The 23099-nt window shown below is 53.5% G+C and overlaps 1 protein-coding gene and 1 long non-coding RNA gene across 8 annotated transcripts; one reads left to right on the forward strand and one right to left on the reverse strand.

Moving 5' to 3' along the window:
- Nucleotides 1-1478: 1478 nt before the first annotated feature.
- Nucleotides 1479-3479, reverse strand: GADD45A (growth arrest and DNA damage inducible alpha). 2 transcript variants are annotated; one of them, XM_071810053.1, is made up of 4 exons: nt 3338-3479; nt 3145-3246; nt 2935-3061; nt 1479-2278 (listed from the first exon to the last, which is right to left on the reverse strand). In XM_071810053.1, exons 1-4 carry the CDS (start codon nt 3379-3381, stop codon nt 2165-2167), a joined length of 387 nt encoding a protein of 128 aa, XP_071666154.1. In that variant the 5' UTR covers nt 3382-3479; the 3' UTR covers nt 1479-2164. The 2 variants fall into 2 exon arrangements, with proteins under 2 accessions (XP_071666154.1, XP_065698457.1); XM_065842385.2 differs by having other exon boundaries at nt 2848-3061; nt 3338-3478.
- A 6857-nt stretch (nt 3480-10336) lies between these two features.
- LOC139828270 (uncharacterized) lies at nt 10337-22706 on the forward strand. 6 transcript variants are annotated; one of them, XR_011739697.1, is made up of 6 exons: nt 10337-10812; nt 12465-12624; nt 18966-19043; nt 19731-20465; nt 20586-20684; nt 22183-22706. It is a non-coding gene; the product is annotated as an uncharacterized lncRNA (long non-coding RNA). The 6 variants fall into 6 exon arrangements; XR_011739699.1 differs by having other exon boundaries at nt 10337-10801; XR_011739700.1 differs by lacking the exon at nt 12465-12624 and having other exon boundaries at nt 10339-10801.
- The last annotated feature ends 393 nt before the right edge of the window (nt 22707-23099 follow it).

Genomic DNA, 23099 nt, shown 5'->3' on the forward strand with positions numbered 1-23099 from the left:
CGCTGTCCAGTTCTGGGCCCCTCAGTTCCAGAAGGACAGGACTGCTGGAGAGAGTCCAGCGCAGGGCAACCAAGGTGATGGAGTGGAGCATCTGCTGTGTGAGGAAAGGCTGAGGGAGCTGAGGCTCTTGAGCTTGGAGGAGACTGAGGGGTGATCTTGTTAATGTTTATAAATATATAAAGGGTGAGTGTCATGAGGATGGAGCCAGGCTCTTCTCGGTGACAACCAATGGTAAGACAAGGGGCAATGGGTAATAACTGGAACATAGGAGATTCCACTTAAATTTGAGAAGAAACTTCTTCTCAGTGAGGGTGACAGACACTGGCCCAGACTGCCCAGGGAGGCTGTGGAGTCTCCTTCTCTGCAGACATTCAAACCCGCCTGGACACCTTCCTGTGTAACCTCATCTGGGTGTTCCTGCTCCAGCAGGGGGACTGGACTGCATGAGCTTTCGAGGTCCCTTCCAACCCCTGACATTCTGTGATTGTGTGATTCTGTGATGGTGACACTGCTCCTGCACCATCCCGCTGTCACCCCGGGGCCATGGCCACCTGCCCGCTCCTGTGCTACGTGCCGGCCGGGGCAGGTGACGTGTCCCTGCGGCACCACGTGGGACGGTGACAGGCAGCCTCGCGCTGTCCGGGAGCGGGAGAACTGGTCTGGCTTGAGCTGGCAGCGCCACAGGCAGTGATGGGGCTGTGGACACCGCGACCCCCTCCTGCCAGGGCCAGGGGGTCTGGCACTGCTTTGCAGGGTGCTGGGGTGGGCACAGGTGACATTAGGGAAGCTCCGATGTGGGTCACAGTGTCTCCACCCCAGGCAGCAGCAGCCTGGGTGACAAGGGGTCTTGCTGGCAGCAGCATGGGGGGATAGGGGGTGTTTTCCTGCTCTTTTGGGGCCAGGAGAGAGATTTCTACCACGAGGAGCACGGCTTTTTGCATCCAGCATATATATGTAATTAAAAGAGGAGCCTGCCAGTGTATATATGTAATTAAAAGAGCCTGGCACAGAAACCTCCTACCCCCGGGGGCACAGGCTGGGCTGGGGGGGGCACAGGGAACAAATCCAGAGGGGTTTACAGCCCCTGTGGTGCAACCGGGACAGACGCCTTCCCTGGAAAGAAAACATCAGGTCAAGTTTTCCTGCTGTGAGGAATTGCGTTTCCCTGACTTCCAAGAAAACTCAGGCTGTGCCGTATCAGAGCTGCAAAAATCACGTTTCCTCCTGCTGTGGTGGGTTTTTTTTGTTGTTCTTTTTAGATCTGTGCTGGTAAGTGGCAGCATTCAAGAAAAAAATAAATAACATTTCCAACATTTCCTGCAGCACATCAGCTGCTTTTTTCATTTAATGGCGTGGGAGGGGTGAGGAATAAACCGGCAGAGGAGCTGGACCACGGCCAGGGCAGGGAGCAGCTGCCGGAGGAGCCTCTGCCTGCACACTCATGCATGGGGGAGGAAATAAAACCCAGTACAAAGGGCTGGAGTTTAAACTTTATTTCAAAAAAAAAAAAAATCCCAAACCCCAAAAAAACCAAAACACTATCCACTTTCAAACAATTATATTAATGTAGCTGCTTATAACAGCCAACTGATAAAGACGTGGTTGCAGACCAACTGCTTAAGGGCATTCTGGTTCTCGAACCTCTGAGTATAAATATTTTTTTCATCAATATCATAAAATAACTTATTATATATCTTAGCATAAAAACTTGAGAATTAACATCCCAAAAAGTACAATAAAATTGTTTGCAAAAATGTTTCGGTTAACTGTTGTTTTTTTCTTTGCTCTTTAAGGTATTTAAACCAGAAACTGCAAGTTGCACTTTAAAGAACCGTGCGGCGTGTTGGGTGTTTGCTGTGGGGCGGCTGTGGGCCCCCCCACACCTCGGGCAGGGCTCATTTCTCTGCGTTTCCTTCTCGTCCACACTCATCCCATCGCTCTGGAGTCACTCCTCTTCAGTCCCACACACCATGTAGCTCAACTTCAGTCTAACCCCCCCGACATCACTTATTTTTGTCTTTTTTTTGTCTTTTTTTTTTTTTTTTAACCCCCCCCCCCTCCCTGTAATCCTCATGCCAGGGCAGGGAGTTACTTCCTGAGCAACTGCTAAAGTATTGCAAAACTTCAGTGCAATGGGGTTCAGTTCACGCCGGGCCCGGCGCCGTCACCGCTCGGGGAGGTTGATCACCGGGACCCACTGATCCATGTACCGACTCTCCCGGCAGAAACACATGAGCTGACTCAGCGCTGGATCCTTCCACTGCGACGCATGGGGGTTCTGGAAAGAGAAACGGGGGGAGTGTTTCAATAGAGGAGCAAAAACAACCCCACAGAAAAAGAAAAAAAAAAGCAGAGCAGAAAAACCTAAGAGCGTGAATCATCTTAAATTGCCACCAAGGCAAACAAACAAAGCAACCCCAGAAGCACGCAAGGAGTTTCGCAGCCTTGGACTCCGGGGCAAAGTAGGGAAATAAAAAAGGAAAAAAGAAGAGGGGAAAAAAGTTTTCTTTCAGCCTTTGCAGGTCTGGTGGGATCCTCCATGCCAGCCAGGGCTTGGAGCGCCGAGGAGGCCTGTGGCTGTGGCCCAGGCACCGTCAGCTCCGGTTTTACCCAAATGACATCTGGAAATTGCGTTTGGTTCCAGGTTTTGCAGGATAAACGCTGCGTTCTGCAGCTTCACCCCTGCTGACTGTAGAGATGAGTTCTGTTCACCACCAGACGGCCGCAGCACCCGTGGCCCTCGGGAGATGGTGGCAACTGGTGGCCGAAGGGCTCTGTGAGCGGGTCCCTGTCCCCTGGCAAGGGGGTGACACCGGCGCAGGGCTCGGTGGGCCGGGTCCCGCTCACCGTGACCAGGACGCAGTGCAGGTCGGCAGGCGGCTCGGGGCCGGTGGCGGGCAGCAGCAGCTGTGCCAGCCGCGCCGGGTTGCTGACCCGCAGGATGTTGATGTCGTTCTCGCAGCAGAAAGCCTGGATGAGAGTGAAGTGGATCTGCAGGGCCGCGTCTCCCGCCTCCTCCTCGTCGGCCGCCAACAGGCACAGCACCACGTTATCCGGGTCCCTGCGGGGACAGCGGCGGTCAACGGCGGGGATGGGGGAGACACCGGGGTGGCGGGGGGGTGGGGGTACCGAGGGGTCACTCACACGTTGAGCAGTTTGGCGGCCTCGTAGACACCCAGGGTGAGGCTCCGCTGGCTCAGCGCCTTGCTCAGCACCTCCTCCAGCGCGTCCCCCGCCTGCTCCATCCTGCCGCCGGGACAAGCACAGACAGGCCGCTGCCGCCGTCACCGGGGCCCGACACCCCTGCCTGCCCTACCGCCCCGCCCCCGGCCCGTACCTGCCGGCGGTGCGGTGGTCCCCAGGCAGCTCCTCCAGAGTCATAGTGCGGCCACGGGCAGGGGAGCTGCCGCTACCGGAACCTCCGCTCGCTCCGCGCCGCCGCCGCCTCTGCGGCACAAAGGCGCCCCCGCGGGCGTTATCCCCGCCGCGCCCAGCCAACCCGCGTCGGTCTCATTTGCATACACGCCTTCCCATTGGTTCATGCAAATGAGGCCCCTCCCCCTGGCCGCCCGGAGCGGCCGCGCTGCGCCCCGCGCCAGAGCCGCGCTACCGGCCCGGCCGCCACGGGAACCGGCGGGGCGGCGGCTGCTGATTGGCCCGCGGGAGGGGAGGGAGGGGCGTGGCCTGAGGAGGCGGGGCGGGGGGTGTGGACAGCGCGGGAAACGGTCTTTACCCCGCGGGAATGGGAACGATCGTGTCCCGTGCGACGGGCAGCGGAGCCAACGCACCGTGTTAAACGTTCGGATTTGCTAGGCCAGGCCCGGGGCCTCGGGGTCCGTACGGGTGGCTCCGTGCAGGCGGAGGCCTCACTGCCTGAGTCAGCGGCGGGCGGTGCCGGTTTATGGCGGTACCGGGAGCGGGGGCCGAGCCGCGGAGAGGAGCTGCGGCAGCACCGGCAGCCCCGGTGCGGGTTTGTTCAGGGACCTTCTGCCCGCAGCAGCCACGTGTCTCGCTCAGGCTGTGCAGCCGGTATTCCAAAGGCCACAAGTTTCTCCTTATATTTACAACGAGTGGCCGTCTTCCCTGCAATGAAATTGTCCGTCTGCCATGCAACCACAAAGACACCACTCTTGCCGTTCCCCTGCAAGTGAACGCTCGGGAAATAACCTCACCAGCTCTTCAAAACCTCAGCACAAGATATTGTGAAATACCTCGGTACAGGCTGTAGCAGTGGTGAAAGCAAAACAATATTTTGACGCAGGAGTTTTCGCCAGGAATGCGATAAAGCAATCCTTTGGCCTGACGCTGTGAGTGTTCTGCAGCCACAGCTGCGCTGATGTGCCAGGAGTAAATGGGGTGCGGGAGGGACCCGGGGGCTGCAGACAGCGCTAGTTCCTAATTGCACAATGTGGTTTAACCCGCAGCCCTGGGGAGCACCCGCAATGCTGGGGACACGAACGTGGGGAGGCTGCCCCTGTGTCACCATCCTTCCAGGAACCGACGGGTTCCTTCTCACAGGCTCCGGCTTTCACGTCTGTGGTGTCTCCCAGGATGTGGTTTCTGACCCCTGCATGTGCTGTGACATATTTGTTGGGTTTGAATCGGCTCCTTGTACTGCGTGGGGAGGTCAGAAACTGGGGGAGACGTTTCCACCAGCTCCTTGCCCAGGGTGGGGGTCACCCCAAGCCTTAGAGGACACCCCACTGCCTTTTGTACTTCTTGTGTCATTTTGGTGTTGGGTCAAAGGAGGGAAATAAGGCAGCAGATTCTTAAAATACATGCAGTGGGTGTAGTAAATGATGTAGTTTCACTCCAGCCTTGCTGGCTGGGAAAGGTAAGGCAGCCTGTTAAACCCCAAGTTTGGAGGCAGTTTGGCAGCTCCTGCGGTAGCTGGGCTGGCACAGTGTGTGCTGGCGGCTCAGAGCGGCGCCAGGGCTGCACCACGATTGGGATCGTGCCAGGGTGCAGGTGACAGTGACACCAGCGCTGCAGGACAGTGCCAGCACCCGGGGCTGGCTGGGCAGCACCCGCACCAGCAGCACCCAGCCCCTTTCCTGGTGTGAGCTCAGCCCGGCTGCATCCCTCTGCGGCCAGCAGCGATCTGGTCTCGCTCTCCAGTTTGTTTTCTGCTGGGCTGCATTGTAATTTCCCGGTGACTCACCGGCACTGCAGCCTGTGCTAATATTTGCAAGAAATACCTTTCCTGAGCACACCTGAAGCCTGTAATAGTCCAAAGTCACGGAGTTATCCTGACTGCATGGGCGGTGGGGACGGTGGCGTTTTGGCAAAGCCACCAGCACACAGACCGTGCAGCTCCGGCCCGGGGGCTGACCTGGGGCACAGCCTGTGCCAAACAGCCTTGCAAGGGCTCCCCCTGCAATTATCCTGCCTTAAATCATACAAATTCACAATACTAAGTGTCCCTGTATTTTTGTGGTACAACGTTCACTCCCATTTTAAATGTCATTTCAGGAAGCCTAGCAAAGTTTAATCTGGTGCTTTTTTTCCTTTCTGAGGTTTACAGGTTAGATTTATAATATTAATACACATGAAACCAATACAATTTAGGAACCCTGACTATAGTGTGCTGCTTTTGAGACGGCTGCTTTATTTGAGGGGAAAAAAGCAAACCACCACATAAACAAAAAGCCCCATAACATCTTAATACACATCAAGGAAAGAATACAAAATTATTTTTAGCCACTCTTAGAGTACTCTGAGAACTGGATTAGTGTTTTGTACATTTTTGGCTAGTTACATGAATGCATGATTTTTGTAATTAATGTTTCTCTAGGATGAGCGCTTTTGCCAATGGACAGCTCTTTTTTTTTTTTCACTCTTATATTTTACTTTCTTTGCCCATTTGTAACATAGCAACAGTCTTTTGGATCAGTTCCAGTGACTTCTGAGTATTGTTTTTAAGATAGCACATCATTATAGATGAGGTTCTCAGGGACATGGTTTAGAGGTGGACTTGACAGTGTTGGGTTAATGGTTTGACTCAATGATCTCAAAGGTCTTTTCCAACCAAACGGATTGTGTGGTTTTGTCATTTACATGTTGAGCAGCAGTCCCAGTCAGACTCTGCGGCATCTCGCCCTCGCTGGCCGCTCCGCAGGGTTTCTGAGTTGGACTCGGGGTTTCTCCAGGAGCTCCTTGTGCTGCCATCTGGCCCGTCTCAGACTCAGGGAGGATTTCTGCTGCTGGGCTGGGTCAGAGATCACGCTTGCTCAGCTGCCACGCCAGCAGCCATGGCCGGTGCCAGAACTCTTGCCCAACTCCATCCCCGTGGCTCCCGCACCAGGGCTGCGTCTGGGACCCCCGGTGGTCCCTTGTGGAGCTTTTGGCAACATGGGCTTTCAGGGTTTGCTTGCACTGGCGTTTTCTTTTGACTCATAAACAGGAGCCGCTGTTTTCCATGGCAGTGTTTGCTGGTGCAGCTGAGCGATGCAGAGCAGTGTCAATACGGTGCTTGCAGAACCACTTCATTATCCATTCCATATAATCACAGGATGGTTTGTGTTGAAGGGACCTTCCCAGCTCCCCCAGTGCCACCCCTGCCATGAGCAGGGACATCTTCACCAGCTCAGGTTGCTCAGAGCCCCGTCCAGCCTGGCCTGGGATGTCTCCAGGGATGGGGCATCCACCACCTCTCTGGCCAACCTGGGACAGGCTCTCACCACCCTCAGGGCAACAATTTCTTCCTCATGTCTGACTACGAGCTCTGAATATGAAACCATTTTCCATAGCAGAATATAGACACCAATTAAGCAGCCCCTTGGTTTTGTCGGCCATGGCAAGGAAAGCTTCCAAAAGTTTGCATCTGTTCCCCCGGCCGGGCTCTCGCTGCCCATTGTCCCGCCGCTGCCACCCTGATGAGATGTGACACGACTTAACGAAGCCCATGGCGTCAGGAGAAAGGGGAGAAAAAAGGCTCTTTTTGCATCAGGTAGAGGGGTGGCAGATGGCAGGACCACAGCAAAACAGGTGGAAGCATTGTGTGGTGACCCTCCGCATTAAGTGCGGTTAATTTGCTGGGTCTCTATTAGCAACTACAATCTCCCGGCTTCGCTGCGAGGTCTGGGATTGTCTCTCACAGCCGGTCTGGCTGCACAGCCCCATCTGGGACTGGCCGCAGAGCTAATTCTGTCTCGAAGGCAACTGAACAGCAGCTGAAGTCTCTTTCCTCCGTCCTCAGCTGCAGCAGCTCCCTGATCCGTGCTGGTGACGGTGGCCAGCGATGCTCTAAAACTGCATTTTTCCTGCGGATTTCCCAGCTGGGGGCAATTTTCCTCCCCTCCCTTTGCCCAGAGAAGCAGCGAAGGTGCCCGGGGGGCACCGGGGTCCCTCCAGTTTGCAGCGAGGAGCAGGCGGCTGCGCTGGGGACGCCCCTCAGCTGCGTCCCGGGGAGCCGGGATGGAGTCGGACCCACAGTTGTTCCTCCCAGCTGGCAGCTGCTGCTAAACCTTCTTTTCATTGCCTGCCAAAAAAGCGTCTGGGGTGTTTTTTCCCCCCTGCTTTGCCCTTTAATCCTGACTTTCATAATTCGCTGGGCTGATGCCTGCAATCCCCTCTGCGTTCAGCATCACAGAGATGGGGGCTGTGTTGGGTTGGGAGGGTTGGCTTGTCCCCCTGTCCTGGCAGACCCCCAGCCCCAAATGTCACCTGGGGCCATGGGTTTTACCTGCTTGGTGGTCCAAGCCAGCTTGGAGACCGTTGGGTTAATTTAGGAACTGCCCTCTTGGGTCCTACCTGTGGTGCAGGACGATGTTCTCGGCCAGTGTTTCCTGCACCTAAGAGCACCAAGTTGTTTATTTTTAGTTTATGGGAACGAGACTAAGCACCAAATGGTGTCAGTAAGAGGTGACTAAGCCCCATCCCTGCCAAGTCCCGTCCCAGGTGCTGCAGGGGGGCTGCCCCAGGCCCTGTGTCCCAGCCACAGTCACCACTCTGCACCACAGTGCCAGGGGCCTTCCAGCTCCCTTTCCCTTGCTCTGTGCTGTCCCCACGCTCGTGTGGCCCCGTCCCCATCCGCTCCCTCGGTCCCCTGCCTTTCTGCTGTCCCACCTGGGACCTTTTGCTGCCCTCCCAGCTGCCCCATTGCTGTGCAAAGGTCCCGGCTCTGGCGCTTTGCTCGGCGTTGCAGAACCAGCAATGCTCGTGTGGAGGGGTCGCACGTTCTGGGTGAGCGTGTTCGCTCCCCATGCATTTCAGCTGGATAACAGCGATGGCCTCTGCGAAGCAAACACCAGCTTGCACATTCCCGGGGTGGCCTCTGCTCCAGCAGTCCCTGCATTTTCCCAGCGGCACCCAGTCCTGTATTTATATATAAAAATAATACTTTAGAAGTATGGCACGATTATGTTATGACCATTCCCTATGGTATGACTATATACAGGTAAGAGCAGTTTTCATTGAAAATATGTAAATAGTTGTTCAAGGTGCTTATGTTTGCCTTCTGTTTGTAGTCAGACAGTGGGGACCCCAGCACCGCCTGGCCTCGCTGTTTGCAGCACCCACACTGATGGGCAGCGGGTCCTGGATTTTGTGTAAACCCAGGCGGTTCCCCCCAGATGGGCACAGACTTTTGACCGGGGCCTGTTGCAACAGGACAAGGATTGATGGTTTAAAATTAAAGGAGGGAGATTCAGGCTGGACATGAGGAAGAAATTGTTGCCCTGAGGGTGGTGAGAGCCTGTCCCAGGTTGGCCAGAGAGGTGGTGGATGAACCATCCCTGGAGACATCCCAGGCCAGGCTGGACGGGGCTCTGAGCAACCTGAGCTGGTGAAGATGTCCCTGCTCATGGCAGGGGTGGCACTGGGGGAGCTGAGAAGGTCCCTTCAACACAAACTACTGTGTGGCTCTGTGAAAGGTGGGTGGCTGTACCTCGAATGTGGGCACAGTGGCTCTGAAGCCACCTTTGCAGTGGGGTGAAGTAAAAGACAAAAAATGATTTTCCCTCTTTTCTTTGAAGGAGTTTCTCCATCCCCAATGGAAACAGAAGCAGGGTTCAGCTGGAGCCAGCCCTGCTGGTGTTGGTGTCACTGTGGCCAGACCCCAGAAGCGTGGCCTTGGCTGGGTTTGCCCCGGTGTGGCACCAGGCCAGCGGGTGTCCCAGCCACCGGGTCACGGAGTCCAGCTCAGTGACACTTTGCAGGCGGCACAGAGCAGGGACGGGACTTCCCCAGAGACATTGTCCTTTCCTGGGGGATACGGTGAGCAGCCTGGCCCAGCAAACCGTTGTACCTCCATCTTTCATCAGCTGAGGTGGAACACTTGAGGGAGGACAGCGACGAAGGGACAAACAATGGCTGTGCCCCCAGTATCCCATCCACGTGCACGGAAGCAGAAAAATGGGGGTGCAGGACACCCCGTTGAGGATGGCGCTGTCTTGCTGCTCTCTGCACCGCGGGATCCTGGCCTGTGGGGTGCAGGGATCCTGGACGTGTTTATCTGACCCCGGTTTGCTGGTGCTCAGCACATTCCTGCTGTGCTCCATGGCACGAGAAAAAAGAAGCACTTTTGGTTGGTGCTGCAAACAGCCTGTGCGGGGCTGGGACAGGGTGCAGGCGCTGGGGAAAACTACGAAAGCTGGGGTGGTACTGCCGGCTGTGCCCCTTGAGCTGGGGTGGCTTATTCACCTGGGCCTCAATTTTTCCTGCAGAGAGGCCCAAGGATTTCTGGACAGTGGGAACCCTGCAAATGGGGAACACAAGTGGGAGCCCTGGGGGTGCTTCACCCTGGGTAGGTGATTGAATGTGTTTTCCCTCCTCAGCTGTGCTGCCTCAGCAAGTCCCTGCCCCACAGCCAGCTGCAGGGAGTTCAGGCTCAAGCAGACCCTGGTACCCATTATTCAGGGCAGCAGAAACCGGTGCTGCTCTGTGAAGCTTTAAAGGAACTAGAGAGGGCTGTTGCTGCTCCTGATAGTTATTTTCCCTCTGCCCATGTCTGCCTGCTGCTGTTTCTCACCCTCGGTGCACCCCTGCTCTCTAGACAAGGAGGGGATTTTTCCCACTGTGTTGCTCCTCTGACTTCCTCACTTCAGGCTGGACATGAGGAAGAAATTGTCACACCTCAGGGTGGTGAGAGCCTGGCCCAGGTTCCGAGAGAGGTGGTGGATGAACCATTCCTGGACATATTGCAGGCCAGGCTGGACGGGGCTCTGAGCAACCTGAGCTGGTGAAGATGTCCCTGCTCATGGCAGGGGTGGCACTGGGGGAGCTGGGAAGGGCCCTTCAACACAAACCATCCTGTGATTCATGGATGCCCCCACAAGCCACATCTGTGCCAGCAAACCAGTGGCCTGGGCAGCGGTGACACAGGCTGGGGACACGCAAGAGTGCTGGGTGCTTGCGTGAGCCACAGCCCGGGCAGCACCGGGCGAAGTCCGGGAGCCGGGACACCCCCTCACCACCTGCAGCGCTGCTCTCCAGATAAACCCGCAGTAAAAGGCCAAAACAGACTTTGTCCTGTTTAATATAATAGCTGCGTGGAATTGTAAAACAACCCATGAGTAGCATTTGCACGAGTAAACGCTGTCCTGCCCTGCACGCGTTCTCCTGAGGACACCGGCCTTGTGTGCCACTGCTGCTGCTCCGGCATCACCCGCTGCCCCATCCTGCCTCCCGTGGGACAGTTCCCGTTTGCTGAGCGCTTGGTTTGTCCTGTGCCTCCTGGAATGCCCCAGTGTGAGCAGCGTTGGGGCTGAAGCCCCCAAAACAACCACTGGTGCTGTGCGGGTATGCACATGGGAACCGTGACCGTGTTTTGTTCACCTGTGTCGTTACAGTCGTCTCTGTGGTGAGTAGCGGGTAGGTCATGTGGGGACAGGATCGGAGTTTATGTTAATTTCATGGGTTTTTTGTCTTATATAAAACACTGCATGGGGAGACCGTTTAAAGTAAAGAGGGAAGTCACCTTGAAGTGAAGAGCTGAGTTTGATGGTCGTTTCAGTAACTGTTGCAGTAGATATAAATGAAACCATCTGAAAGCATATTTTAAAACATATATAATGGTCAGAAATATAGGAATCTTGTTTTCAAGGACACTGGCAAAGTGTTCAAGGACAGTTGTGACCTGCACTGGCAGGAGCCCCTTTGCCCACCCCGGTGCACAGACCTTCATGCTGTGACAGTGCCCAGCACCTTGCAGGCAAAGTCCTTCTGCCAGTGGTCCTGCCATGCTCTTTGCCAAAATGCTGCTCAGGTGATTAATAGTGCCTGTGGCTGCCAATTAGCTGATTGGCACGGTCTCCACATCCCAGTTCTTCCAGCAGCAGTGCTTGGGGGGTGGCAGTGGTTGCTGGCAGCATCACCCTGCAGCCCCCCAAAAACAGGAGCAAACCCCACGTTTGGGAAAAATAAAGCAGGTGTTTCCTTGGAGAAGCGGAGAGCTGAGCTGCCTGCAAACCCCTGCCTGCGCCTGCCGGTCCCTGCGCGGACACGGACGCGGGTGGAGGCGGCGCCGTCTCCGCAGCGCCCCCTGGCGGCCTCTGCGCTGCCCGCCCTGAGGGATCCTGATGGAGCCTAAACCAGGGAATTTCGGGCACTTTGCACCGCTGCAAAAAATGCTTGGGTTTTGTGTGTTGTTTTTTTTGTTGTTGTTGTTGTTGTTGCTTGGTGGTGGTTGTTGTTTTTCTGGTTTTTTTTGATTTTTTTAAGAAGTAATTTTGCTATAGGAAAAAAAATACCTGAGGTGCAACATGTTGGCAGGCTGGGAGCTACTGGCTGGCCAGGGAGGGACTCGGGCTGCAAAACCAGGGGAAAAGAAAAGGTGAGAAACCTTCTTGTGCAGGGGAGTGGGGACATCCCTCCTGCTGGCATCACCCCACCAAACCTGTGCCCCAGCACAGCTGCAGCCCTGGGGGGGATGCAGGGCCCCAGGGCCTCTCTGCCCCCCAGCACAGAAGCTCGTTAGGGGAAATTAGAGGGGATGAAACAAGCAGAAAAATGCAGCCACACGTGTTCCAGGGCATCTGCCATGAGCTGGTTCTGGGTTGGCCTCCTGGAGCAGCAGTGTCCTGTGGGGCAGGAGCAGCACTGGGGGCTTCCTGGGTCACTGGGGACACTTGCTCCCCAATGCAACGGGGACAGGGACCTGCCCTCGCTTCCTGCACAGGTGATGGGGGACACGAGGACCTGTCCCCGCCGGTCCTGGATGGGAAGGGGCGGCTGTTTCCCAGCTGTGGGCAGTGATGAGCGCTCAGAGAGCAGCAGGGGTGGCTTGGGATGCTCTCCCCCCGACAGAGCGCTTGCAAACAGGGCAGCTGCAGCATGATGGCAAATTAGCAATTGCTAATCAAGCATAAGTGTCACTGACATTGCAGAACTCAGTTAACTGGGATGTGAGAAGATGCAGGATGTGAGGAAATTGGCTTTTTTGGGGGTGGTGGGGGTAAACTCCTTGAGCAACTCTCCCTATGGGGCCAGGTCAAGCCCATCCTTGTACTATCGCCTCCATCCAGGGCCTGTAATGAAAACATTGAATGACCCCAACTCATGACCTGGTCTCAGGGAAGGGGACATGCAGCATCCCTGCCATGTCACAGCCCAGGAAAGGGACAGGGCAGAGCGCCTGGAGCAGCACCTTGCAGGCCAACCCTCTAACAAAAACTTACAACAAAGGTAATTCTTATTTTTTAATTCAGTTCTGCACAGCCATTTAAAATATGCTTTTTTTTTTTTTTTTAACGAATGGTGCAAAGGGTTTATTTTTTTTAAGAATATACACTTCTAAGGAAATCATCTATTGCTGCTCTAGGTCCCAGCACTGGAAGATTCCCCTGTCCTGAAGCAGTCTGGCAGATCAGCCCCATTCTGCAGGGGCTGGGAGAGCCAGGTCTGCTTGCACAGGCCAGTCCGGAGTGGTACCAGCAAGCTGTGCCAGTTTTATTTTCATTTATTATGGGAGTTGCCAGCACTTTTTAATTAACTTGAGGATTTTCGCCTCTTTTTCTGCTCAGGATCGGTCTCTAGGTAGGAAGCAGTTTTCTCAGGCTGCTGTGCAGTTACTTGTGTAATGATTATCCCACTCACGAACGTTCAAGTAAAGTGATTTCTAGCGTTGGTGTTAGTGTTTGCACTGTGCAGCTCTCTCCTCCTTTGCAGCTGGGCTGGGAGCTGGGCAAAAACTGAGTTTTCACAATTTTTCATTTGTTTTTGGGCCAAGAAGAGCTGCTCTGATGGAACACCATGTCCCTGCAGTGGGGGCACCCCAGGGCTGTGGGAGGTGACTTCAGGGTGGCAGCTTGGGCTGTGGCTTCTCATTTTCTGTGGATATGGTGTTTTGGGTCTGGCCCTTTCTGAGTCCCAGCCGGTCCCAGGATGCAGGGACACCGGGGGAGCTGTTGACACAGGGTGACTGCAGGACGGCATCTCAGGGATGAAGAGGATGCTCAGGAGATGAGACAGGGGCTTGGGTTGGCACTGCTGGAAGAGGGAGAGCTGTGAACAAAAGGGCTCCTCTGAAGATGGAAAAGAAAGAGATTTTCTTTAGGGAATGGGTTGCAGGACTGTGGGAGGATCCCTGCCTGCAGGAGCTCGGCAGCAGCTGCTGGCACCGAGTGGTGCCGTTCCCCACGTAGCCACCCGTGTTGCAGGCAGTATGGTAAATAACACTTTGTTCTTGGGTTCTTTCATCCGAGGCGCTCAGAGCGATGCACGGGCAGCACTTGCTGTGTGCACCGTGCCCACGGATAACGCAAACCCCATTTTTCCTCCGTTTGCACAGGCGGGTGCGGCGGGGATGGGGATGTGCTCGGTGCAGCCAGGTCCATGCTGCTTGGGAAGGGCTGGTGGCTCGAGCAAGCGAGGTGGCTCCACAGCCCTTTTGTCACCAAAGTCTGGCTCCTCGCTGCAGGCTGCACAAACTGTCGCCATTTTTGGTACATACTTTTTTATGCTTTTTCAGACAGGTCTTGGTCTGATTCTTGGTCTTGGTCTGATTCTTGGTCTTGGTCTGATTCTTCCTGCAGTCCTCCCAAGCTGAGCTTTAGTGATGTTTGTGGTTATGGGAGCTGTGTCATGGCATGTTGTCCCCTCTGTGCTGGAGACCTGCAGCCCCATCATCAGAGCAGGCAGTGATGGAGAACTAGACCCCCAACCCTCTGCTTGCTCCTGCCGCAAATGGAACCTCTAGCGTGAAAGGGACCTCCACCATGAACAGGGGCTCAGCTGTGGATGGGACCTTCACCAGGAACAGGACTTTCACCACAAACGAGACCTCCACCATGAACAGGACCTCCACCTCCAACCTGGGAACACACTTCCCCACCAGCCCTGTGACTCTGCTCATTTGTCTCTTTATCTAAAGCAGCAGCTGGGGGAACCCTGTGTGACACTAATGCTGGGGCAGTCAGGGAGTGATGAAACGTGGACAGCGAAGGGCTGCAGGTTGAATGCTTGGGATCTCTCAGAAACATGTCCTGAGCAGCTGCACATCGCCCTTAGGCATTTTTGGGAATGATGCCTTAATGATCATGTGCAGCGGAGAACCTGACCCTTGTCCCTCTTAGTAACATAGAATCATTTTGGTTGGAAAAGACCCTCAAGATCATGGAGTCCAACCATTAACCCACCCCTGGCACTGACCCATGTCCCTGAGAATCTCATCTCCCTGTCCGTTCAGCCCCTCCAGGGATGGTGACTCCACCACTGCCCTGGGCAGCCTGTTCCAATGCCCGACAGCCTTTTGGGGAAGAAATTGTTCCCAACATCCAACCTCAACCTCCCCTGGCGCAACTTGAGGCCGTTTCCTCTGGTCCTGGTGCTTGTTCCTTGGGAGCAGAGCCCGACCCCCCTGGCTCCAAGCTCCTTTCATGCAGTTCAGAAATCAGAAGGTCTCCCCTCAGCTCCTGTTCTCCAGGCTGAACCCCCCACGTTCCTCAGCTGCTCCCATCACACTTGTGCTCCAGCCCCTCACCAGCTCTGTTCCCTTCTCTACCTGTCCCCTGCACCATCCTTGGGGTGGTCTTTGCACCCCAATTGCCCTGGCTGTACATCAGGGATGGGCTCATGCTGAGGGAGCACCCCACTCTCCTCGGCACATCGAGGGTGCTCAGTGCTGCAACCACAAGGATTTGGGGCTCCCGCACCAGCTGTGTGGTGAGACCCTGTGCAGGGCAGGGGACTGGGACGAGCTGGAGCACTAGGGAAACCTCTGGAACTGCAAAACGGAGCTGAACGTGCAACAACAGCCCCGGGGCTTGTTTGGGCTGCAGAGACCTGCAGGTCAGGCAGCCCACGCTGCTCGTTAGCAGAGAGCCAGGTTAGTTCCTCTGCCTTTAATCACCCTAATGAGTGGTTGTCTTGCCCAGCTGCAGCAGAGGCAATTCCGTGACCTGTTTTTTGGTGTGTTTGATCTCGCTCTTCTTGTATTTCCTCGCTGGCTGAGCCTGCTGCCGCAGCAGCTATGGGCAAGCACGTGTGGACTGAGAGTGCATGGGACCTGTACGTTGATGGAAGTGGGAGGGCCTGGGATGTGCTGGGGGGGACTGGAGCCACCACAGACCCAGCAAATGATTGCACGAGGCAGCAGGATGGAGGTCCTGAATTGGTTTACATGCTGGTGGAGGGAGGGAGAGTGGCAGGACAGATGTGCAGGACAGCTGGGTTCAGGGTAGTGAGTCTTTGTGGTGAGAGCCTGTCCCAGGTTGGCCAGAGAGGTGGTGGATGAACCATCCCTGGAGACATCCCAGGCCAGGCTGGACGGGGCTCTGAGCAACCTGAGCTGGTGAAGATGTCCCTGCTCATGGCAGGGGTGCCACTGGGGGAGCTGGGAAGGTCCCTCCATCACAACCTAGTCTATGATTCTAACCCACTAAGTTGGTGAATTCTTGGGGGCTGAGGTTTGCAGCACCGTGATTAACCACAAACAAGCCAGCTGCAGTGTTATTAGAGCTCAAGATGCAGCAAAATGCCTTTTTTTTAATAGTACCCTGATACAGTGGAAATTTCCCTTTTCTAGACTGCTGCATTTCCATGTTACCCAGAAGCACTGCTGCTTCCATGAGTGCCTGGAGGCAGTGGATGTGCCTGGGGTTCCTTTGGACCCTTGAAGGAGCATCCTGTGCTTCAAGACAGATCAGCTGGGGGCTCTGTCGGTGAGGCTGGGGGCTCTGCTGGCATGGCAGGGAGCTTGGCCAAGCCGCTGGCTCTCAGATCTCCTGCAGCTGCCAGGTGGGAAGCTGTAAGTCTTTCTAAAATAACTGTACGATTGTGCACTGCCCTGCCTTGCGCTCCATAAAACAAAAGGCCTCTTTTCATTTGTGTGGCTGCTGAAATCTGGGCTGTGTGAAGTGGGGAGGGGAAGGAAAGTCTGGGCAGCAAGGTGAGGACAGGTTGAGGATGCTGATGGTGAGCACTGCCTCCCTGCAGCCCCAGCACCGGGCAGGGGTGACTCAGAACCACCTCGCCTGCTCCTGCCCCGCCGTGTCCGTGTCCCTGCCAAGCTGCCGGCTCAGCAGCCCAGCCCAGCTCTCCCGTGGCCGCCTCCACACCCGCAGCCCGTCCGGCTCCCATTGAGGCGTACAAACAGGACAGGCTGGTTTTTGGCATGGAGTTGCACTTGGCACTGCCTGGGCAGCCAGCGAGGCTTGGAGGCAGTGCTGCCCAATGTGGCTTCGTCCCCAGCAGGACCAGGACTGCCCAGAGTTCTTCTGAACGGCCTTGGCAGAGGTGTCAGTGTGGGGCACATTATTGGTTGTACCCTGAGGGTTTTCAGTGCCAGTTTTGATCATTCATCTGTTTTGGATACAGGGCGGCAAGTCAGCTTGCTGCAGCGACGCGGCCTGTTTGCACAGCGTGGCTCTCGAGTTGGACTTTGGCCAAACCTGTAACTTCAGGATGTTTGAACCCACAGGGCCAAGTGCAGCCCCAGCTGCCTGCGCTCACAGGCAGGACATGGGCAGGGATGCAGCACCAGGCTTTGTTTGCTGCATGGAAAACCACTTGAATGGCTTTTCTCTGAAGTGATGTGGGTTGCAGGCTGCTTTGGGTTGTTTTTTAGGGGACATTCGCAGGGGTGGTGCAGCACCACAGCACCCAGCACAAGTCCAGCCCTGCCACTGGAGACAGAGGCAGGTTATCACAGGTACCCAGGCTCCTTTAGTGTCTGTGGGAATCCCGGCTGTCACTGATGTCCCCAAATGGCTTTCAGGGTGGCTGTGGGTCAGTGTCAGCAGCAAGCCCAGTGCAGAAGGCTGAGCTGCTCCATGGAAGGCAGCACAGGAGATGCAAAGGAAAAACAGCTCCCAACACTGGAGCTGCTGGTGGAAGTGCAGGAAGATGCAACCACGGGCTGCCCCACGCTTGGCTGCAATCGCGGTTTAACGCGTTCCACTTCCTGCCAGCCATGGGGCTGTGGCGTGAACACAGCCAGCTTGAAACAAAATAACACAGGGGAAAGAACCAGCATCTTTGCGCCTTTTTTCCAGTCAGATTGGGGCCTGATCCAGCTGGATGGCAGCGCGCTGGCACAGTGATGGCCGCACATGGGAGGTGACATCAAGCAGAAAGTGGCCGTGTCAGCTGCAGCTGAGGTTGGAACCTGCTGCTGAAAGCAGGTGGCAGTTTTATGTAGCAGAGAGGAGCTGGAGGGTTCTGCCCAGTTATGGGCCAGCCCAGTGGGTTTCACTTTGGTGCCTGCCAGTCTTCCCAGTGCCACTGCGGACATTGGCCATGTCGCTAAGGCGCCTCTGGTTTTCCCCTCTGATTTCCCCCAGTAATAACCCTAGGAAGAACTGCTGCTGCGGCTGGAGTGGCTCGGTGGGGGCTGCTGTGAGTGCAAGGGCAGGAGGGCTCGGGGGCATGGGGCCTGAGCTGAGCAGAATGTCTGCCACATGCTTGGGCTGAGCTTTTGGGTGCAGCGTTGCTAATTGTGTCATTTAACCCGTGGTGGGGTGCAGATGTTCCTCTTGGTCCCTCTGGCACCCCTGGGCTCTGCTGAACCTCTTAGGAAGGAAGAACATTTTTCTGCTCTTCGTCTTTTCAGCTGCCTTCCAGCAAAACCCCCTCTCCTCCAGGGTTGGTCCCGAGGGAGCCGTTGGATCCCCCAGCCCCTCCTGGCACCCCACTTTGCTCAGCGTCAGGGCGTGGGGAGCCCCGGGGAAGCGGTGGGTAGGGGAGAGCTTGTAGAAATAAGCCCCACAGAAGCAATAAAACCAGTGTTCGGCATACCCGACCTGCTTTGTGAAGTTCCAGTGCTGGTTTTCTAGGCTAAAAATACCTTCCACCTTGAGTGCTGTTAAGGAAGAACACTTGCTTGGCAGGTTTGTTTAGGATTCAGGGGAAGAAAGTTCAGGCTGAGCTCAATTAGTCTGGCTTAATTTACAAGCACAGTTCTGTGTCTGCGTGATTTGCTTTACTTGTCTGCTGCACATTTTAACACACAGAGCTTTTTTATTTTTCAACGCACGTACTTAACGTAGAAGCACTATTGCTATTCACATATTTACAGGCCTCCTCATAAGGAAACTGCTGTTTTTTCTGCTATGAAAAAAAAATATCTAGTGCTGTGCTGAAATGAGCAGGATATGTGGGAGGATAAAGCTGTGTGGTGCAGATCGTGTGTCTTTTTGTGAGCTCAGCCTGAGTTCTCCTGGTCATTCCTGCTGTCCTTTTGCTTAATTCCAGGAGTTCTTTTCCTAAGAGATCCACACACTGTGAATGCGCTGATGCAAACAGCTCAGAAACAAGCACTCTGTGTTGGTGCTACCTGCTGCATTCACCACCATGAGCAAGCACTGGCAAGCATTATGTACCGCTTAGCTAATGCAATGTACTTTATTATTATATTAGTAATACAATAATAATTAGTAATGCAAAAATATTATTCTAATATTAGTAATGCAAAGTAATTGCAAAAGTTCCAGTTTTAGGTCATCTGCTTCTATCTTCCTCTGTCTGCTACTTCATCCTTCCCGGCACTGATATGCTTTATTTATATTAATTTCTTTATTAATAAAAAGCACCAGGAATGGGTCATCTGTCACACATCACTCTGAGCCATCTCTGCTGAAGCCATGTCGAGCATCTTGGTTTGAATGGTGAGTATCTTTGTGCAGGAAATCAAAAATCTCTTTGAAACAATTGCCAGAACAAACTGAACAAGAAGTTGCTCAGTTTCTCTGTGGCATACAATGGTTTATGTGATATCTGAAGTTTTTCTTACCAGTCAGAAGTCATGGCCATACTTGACTTTATTCAGAAGCAAACATAATGCTTTCTGTACAAGAAATCACTCATTTTGTATGGCCTAGGAAAAGATCAATCTCAAAAAAAAAAAAAAAGGGCAAAAACCAGCAGCCTCCTTGTCTGTATGTTGTACATTCTGACAGCCAAGTAACACATGTATCTGGAGAAAACCAGCAAAACTGATTTATTAAGGTTCTTAAGTTAAAAAAGAGGAAAAACTTCACTTAGGAAAGGAGCAAGGACCCAAATTAATTTTCTCCCCCCTGCTCTGAACTTGCTGCATTTCCTATTCTTGCTTACTAAGCAGGCAGCTGACAGCTGTTGGCAAAGCTTGAAAATAGCTTCAGAGCACGGTGTGTCGGGCAGCGCTCTGTGCCGCTTTTGGTAAGCTGTGCAGGAGCGGGTTATCTATAGCGAGCTCTGGCCAGGGAGCGTTACATGTCCCAGCCAGAAATAGCACCCGCGATCTGCAGCTTTGGGCGGTGGAAATGTTGGTTTTACTTCAGCGCGAAAAGATAACATGACTCTTCGCTCTGCAGGAGGACGGCATCAGGCTGGCCAGCCTTTGACGGCAGCTTCTGGAAGGCTTCTGTGTGTCTGAATTATCCCCTCGCTGTCTGCTGGTGTCTAACAACTGTATCAGCAAGCAGCACTAACGAGATGACTGTCCTGAGACTGACGTGCGGGATTTCAGTGATTTGGAAGCCATAATCCAAAAGTTACGTCCTTGATTAGAAGCAGAAGTGCTGAGTTAATAGTCCTTGGCTATTTAGTTCCCAGGCATTGGCTGTTTGCGGCTCAGATCTTCAGGACCGATTGCAGCTCAGCATCGCTGAGTGTGCATGAATGTTTCTCTGGCAGGAAATTTTGCCAGTGTTTGGAGAGTAGCAAAGCCCAGCCTTTGCCACCTGTCTTACACTCGGCTGATCTCTGTCCTTACCCAGCGTGGACCAGGACGTCAGATATGTTATGCCTTTTTTTTCCGTGGCCCTTCCTAAACGTGGCTCTGTCACAAACACGGTCCCATTAGAAGACATGTTTCAGCCAAGCTTCCTAAGGAAGCAACATGTGCAAAGTTGGTCATCTCCCCAGTCACCTTTGAATTTGTTGGCCAGTGTTGAGCAGATTTAACAGAGCAACAATGACTAAAAAGGCCTTATCTTCTTGTAAACCCTGTGGAAGGAGGTGGGTGGGTGCAGGGCAGGGATTGCTAATGCTCCTCCAGAAGGCAAACGAGGTATTAGGAACAGCAACACTCCTCCAGACTCTGCAAGGTATGGATGAACCCAGTGGGACCCACCTGGAGCTCCTCGGGAGTAGGACCCAGGCTTTTTGGCTCTGCTGCTCATGAAGTTGCTGGTTTGACTTGAACATTTTCTCCTCTTTTCCCTCAGAGAGAGCAAGAGGCTGCAGTCCTGCCAAAGAGTGGGCTGGATGAGAGGGCTGACACAGCCACAGTCGGGCTGGGATTCCTGCAGGGCTGCACCTGTCCGGTAGGGTAAAATTATCGATTTGAATGTGACAATTAATGAGCTTGCTTTTCAAATAAGCCTTAAACCCAGGTAACTTCTCCTGTCCTGACTGTGCTGGTCCTTTGCATGATGGGGGGAAGTACAACACACTCAAATTCTCCTTCAGCATAAAGGCTCCCTGTTAGTTTAAATATTTTAAACTTCCTTTTTTTAATGTTATGGATTGAAGTGTTGTCTTGTGGGCAGAAGTGCCTGAAAAATGGCAATTATGTTCATCAGATGACATTGTCATTTGGACTTTTGACCCGCGTGGCTAATTGTCAGCCTGGTTGTTGCAAATGTGGATGCAAGAGCACGCGGCGCCTGCCCGAGCGGAGCTGGAGCTTCGCACCACGCACCCTGCGACTCCCGTCTCTCGCTACACAGAATGAGTCTGGGTGTTGTGATCGTAGTCACATCGTGATCAGTTTCCAAGTTTATGTGAAAATACTTTGAAACTGTTTTGTGTGCGTTTAACTCAAGGTGTGACCCAAAACCTCTGTTGCTGTGTCCACACTTGGAAAATTTGGATATGGAATATATGTCAGCTTACGATATAGTACTAAGGAGCTGAATATGCACAATCCTTGCAAAAGCAACCAAAAAGAAATGCTCTGGCTTCCCTTTGGGTGAAAAATCCCAAAGACAGGCAACTGAGAAGTCCATTTCTGTGAGCAAACGCCCTCTTGTAAACAAGAAGCCATCCATGCAATCATGGAGGCATCGGGGCTCCGAGAAACATTTGCTTTTGTTCATAAAACACCTGTGATGCAACGTAGCTTGGGTGCGTGTGACAGGACAGGAGGCTGAGAGGGGTTCAAGGCTTTTCCCAGGAACATCTGCCATGTAAACACAAAGGGTTTTAATTATGTGTTGCCTGGTGACATTTGATTCATCCCAAAAGCAAAGGGCTTGCTTGAAGAAAAGCAATTATTTAAAGTGGTCTAACTTCTCGGAGTAGGCAAGGCAAATATTAGAAATATTATCCTTGCTGAGGATAAAGTTAATTATACTACCAAGTACCAAAAGGTTCTGATAATTTATTTAAAGATATAAACTCTGTGTGTAAGAAATAGTGTTTTAGAAAGACATGTCAAATCTGTGCCAGTTAAATGTTTTAATCTCTTGATGTAACTCCCACTGGCTATAACTAGAACTATAAAGACTAATTAATATTGCAAATATTTACCATCTTCACTTGATATTGTCTTCTAATTGTGTATATCTGCTAATTAGGTGAGCATAAGTGTTAACAAAACTAGAACACTTTATCATATGTCTAAGATCAAGCTAAATCTGCAAGGTTTTGAAACAGTAATTTTAATTGGTTATAGCAGCAAATCTCTTAAATCGCTGTTGCTGCAGTTGCCCTCAATGACACACACGTTTATATCAGTGTCACGCTTTAAAAAGCAATTTAATGCTAGTGAGAAGCGTCAGATTCACAGATTTTTAATTAAAAAACGTTCTTTATCCTCAGCAGAGCAAGGTGTCTGTGTGTTAACTCCATCTCTCGACAGGAGGACTGTGCCCACCCTCTGTACGTGCAGTGGTTCAAGCACTCATGGTAACCATCTTCCCCACCTTGATGCAAGAATGATTTGCTTTCAAATCAAACGCTGCAGCACGATCGCTCTTCTGAACCTCCACGCACAACTGAGGGGTGTTTCTCCCCCAGCCTGCGCTGGATCTGATGGTGGAGCCGGTGACAACCATCCCGGGGACAGACGGATGGGGTGTCTGTCCCACGGAGGTTTGTGCTGGGGAACACAAACTGACACTGATCCCGCGCTATTCAGGCTTTTTAACCTGCTTTTACAAGGCAACAAGACAGAGAAGAAGGATGGAGCGAGATATTCAGTAGCTCCATGTATTAGCGCATTTACTCAGACACACACAAGTACGAAAGCGTGAATTTGTGACCGGGTCATGCTTTCACTCGGGCCTGTCAGGAGGCTCTGAAAGTGTCTTTAACAGCTAATTAAACATTGTAACTTCGTTGAAGCCAGCCTGGGTTATTTAACGCTTAAATAAGCCCCACCTATACCCTTCTAGCTTGTTGCACTTTAACAGCTAAATTTCTTAAACCGCCTATGGATTATTTTTTTTACCCACTTTTCTCCCTCAGTACACCCTGAGGTGAGCAGTTTCTCCACCTCCTAGCGCAGGCCGAGGCCCCGCGGCTCCTCGGGCCCGTGTCCTGAGGAGAGCGGCCTGCACCCGGAGGAACGGCGCCCACCACCGGGCCCAGAGGCCTCGAGCTCCAAAAAACGCCTGAAAAAGCGGCCTATCGCGCCAGGGCCGATGTCCCTGCTGCCGGCAAAGCCCTTCCCGGGCCCTCCCCCTCCCCGGGTCGCGGCCGTGCTCCGTGAGGGGCCGCGCGGCCCCCGCATCGCC

The sequence above is a fragment of the Patagioenas fasciata genome, chromosome 6, assembly GCF_037038585.1.
Source record: "Patagioenas fasciata isolate bPatFas1 chromosome 6, bPatFas1.hap1, whole genome shotgun sequence".
NCBI lineage: Eukaryota > Metazoa > Chordata > Aves > Columbiformes > Columbidae > Patagioenas > Patagioenas fasciata.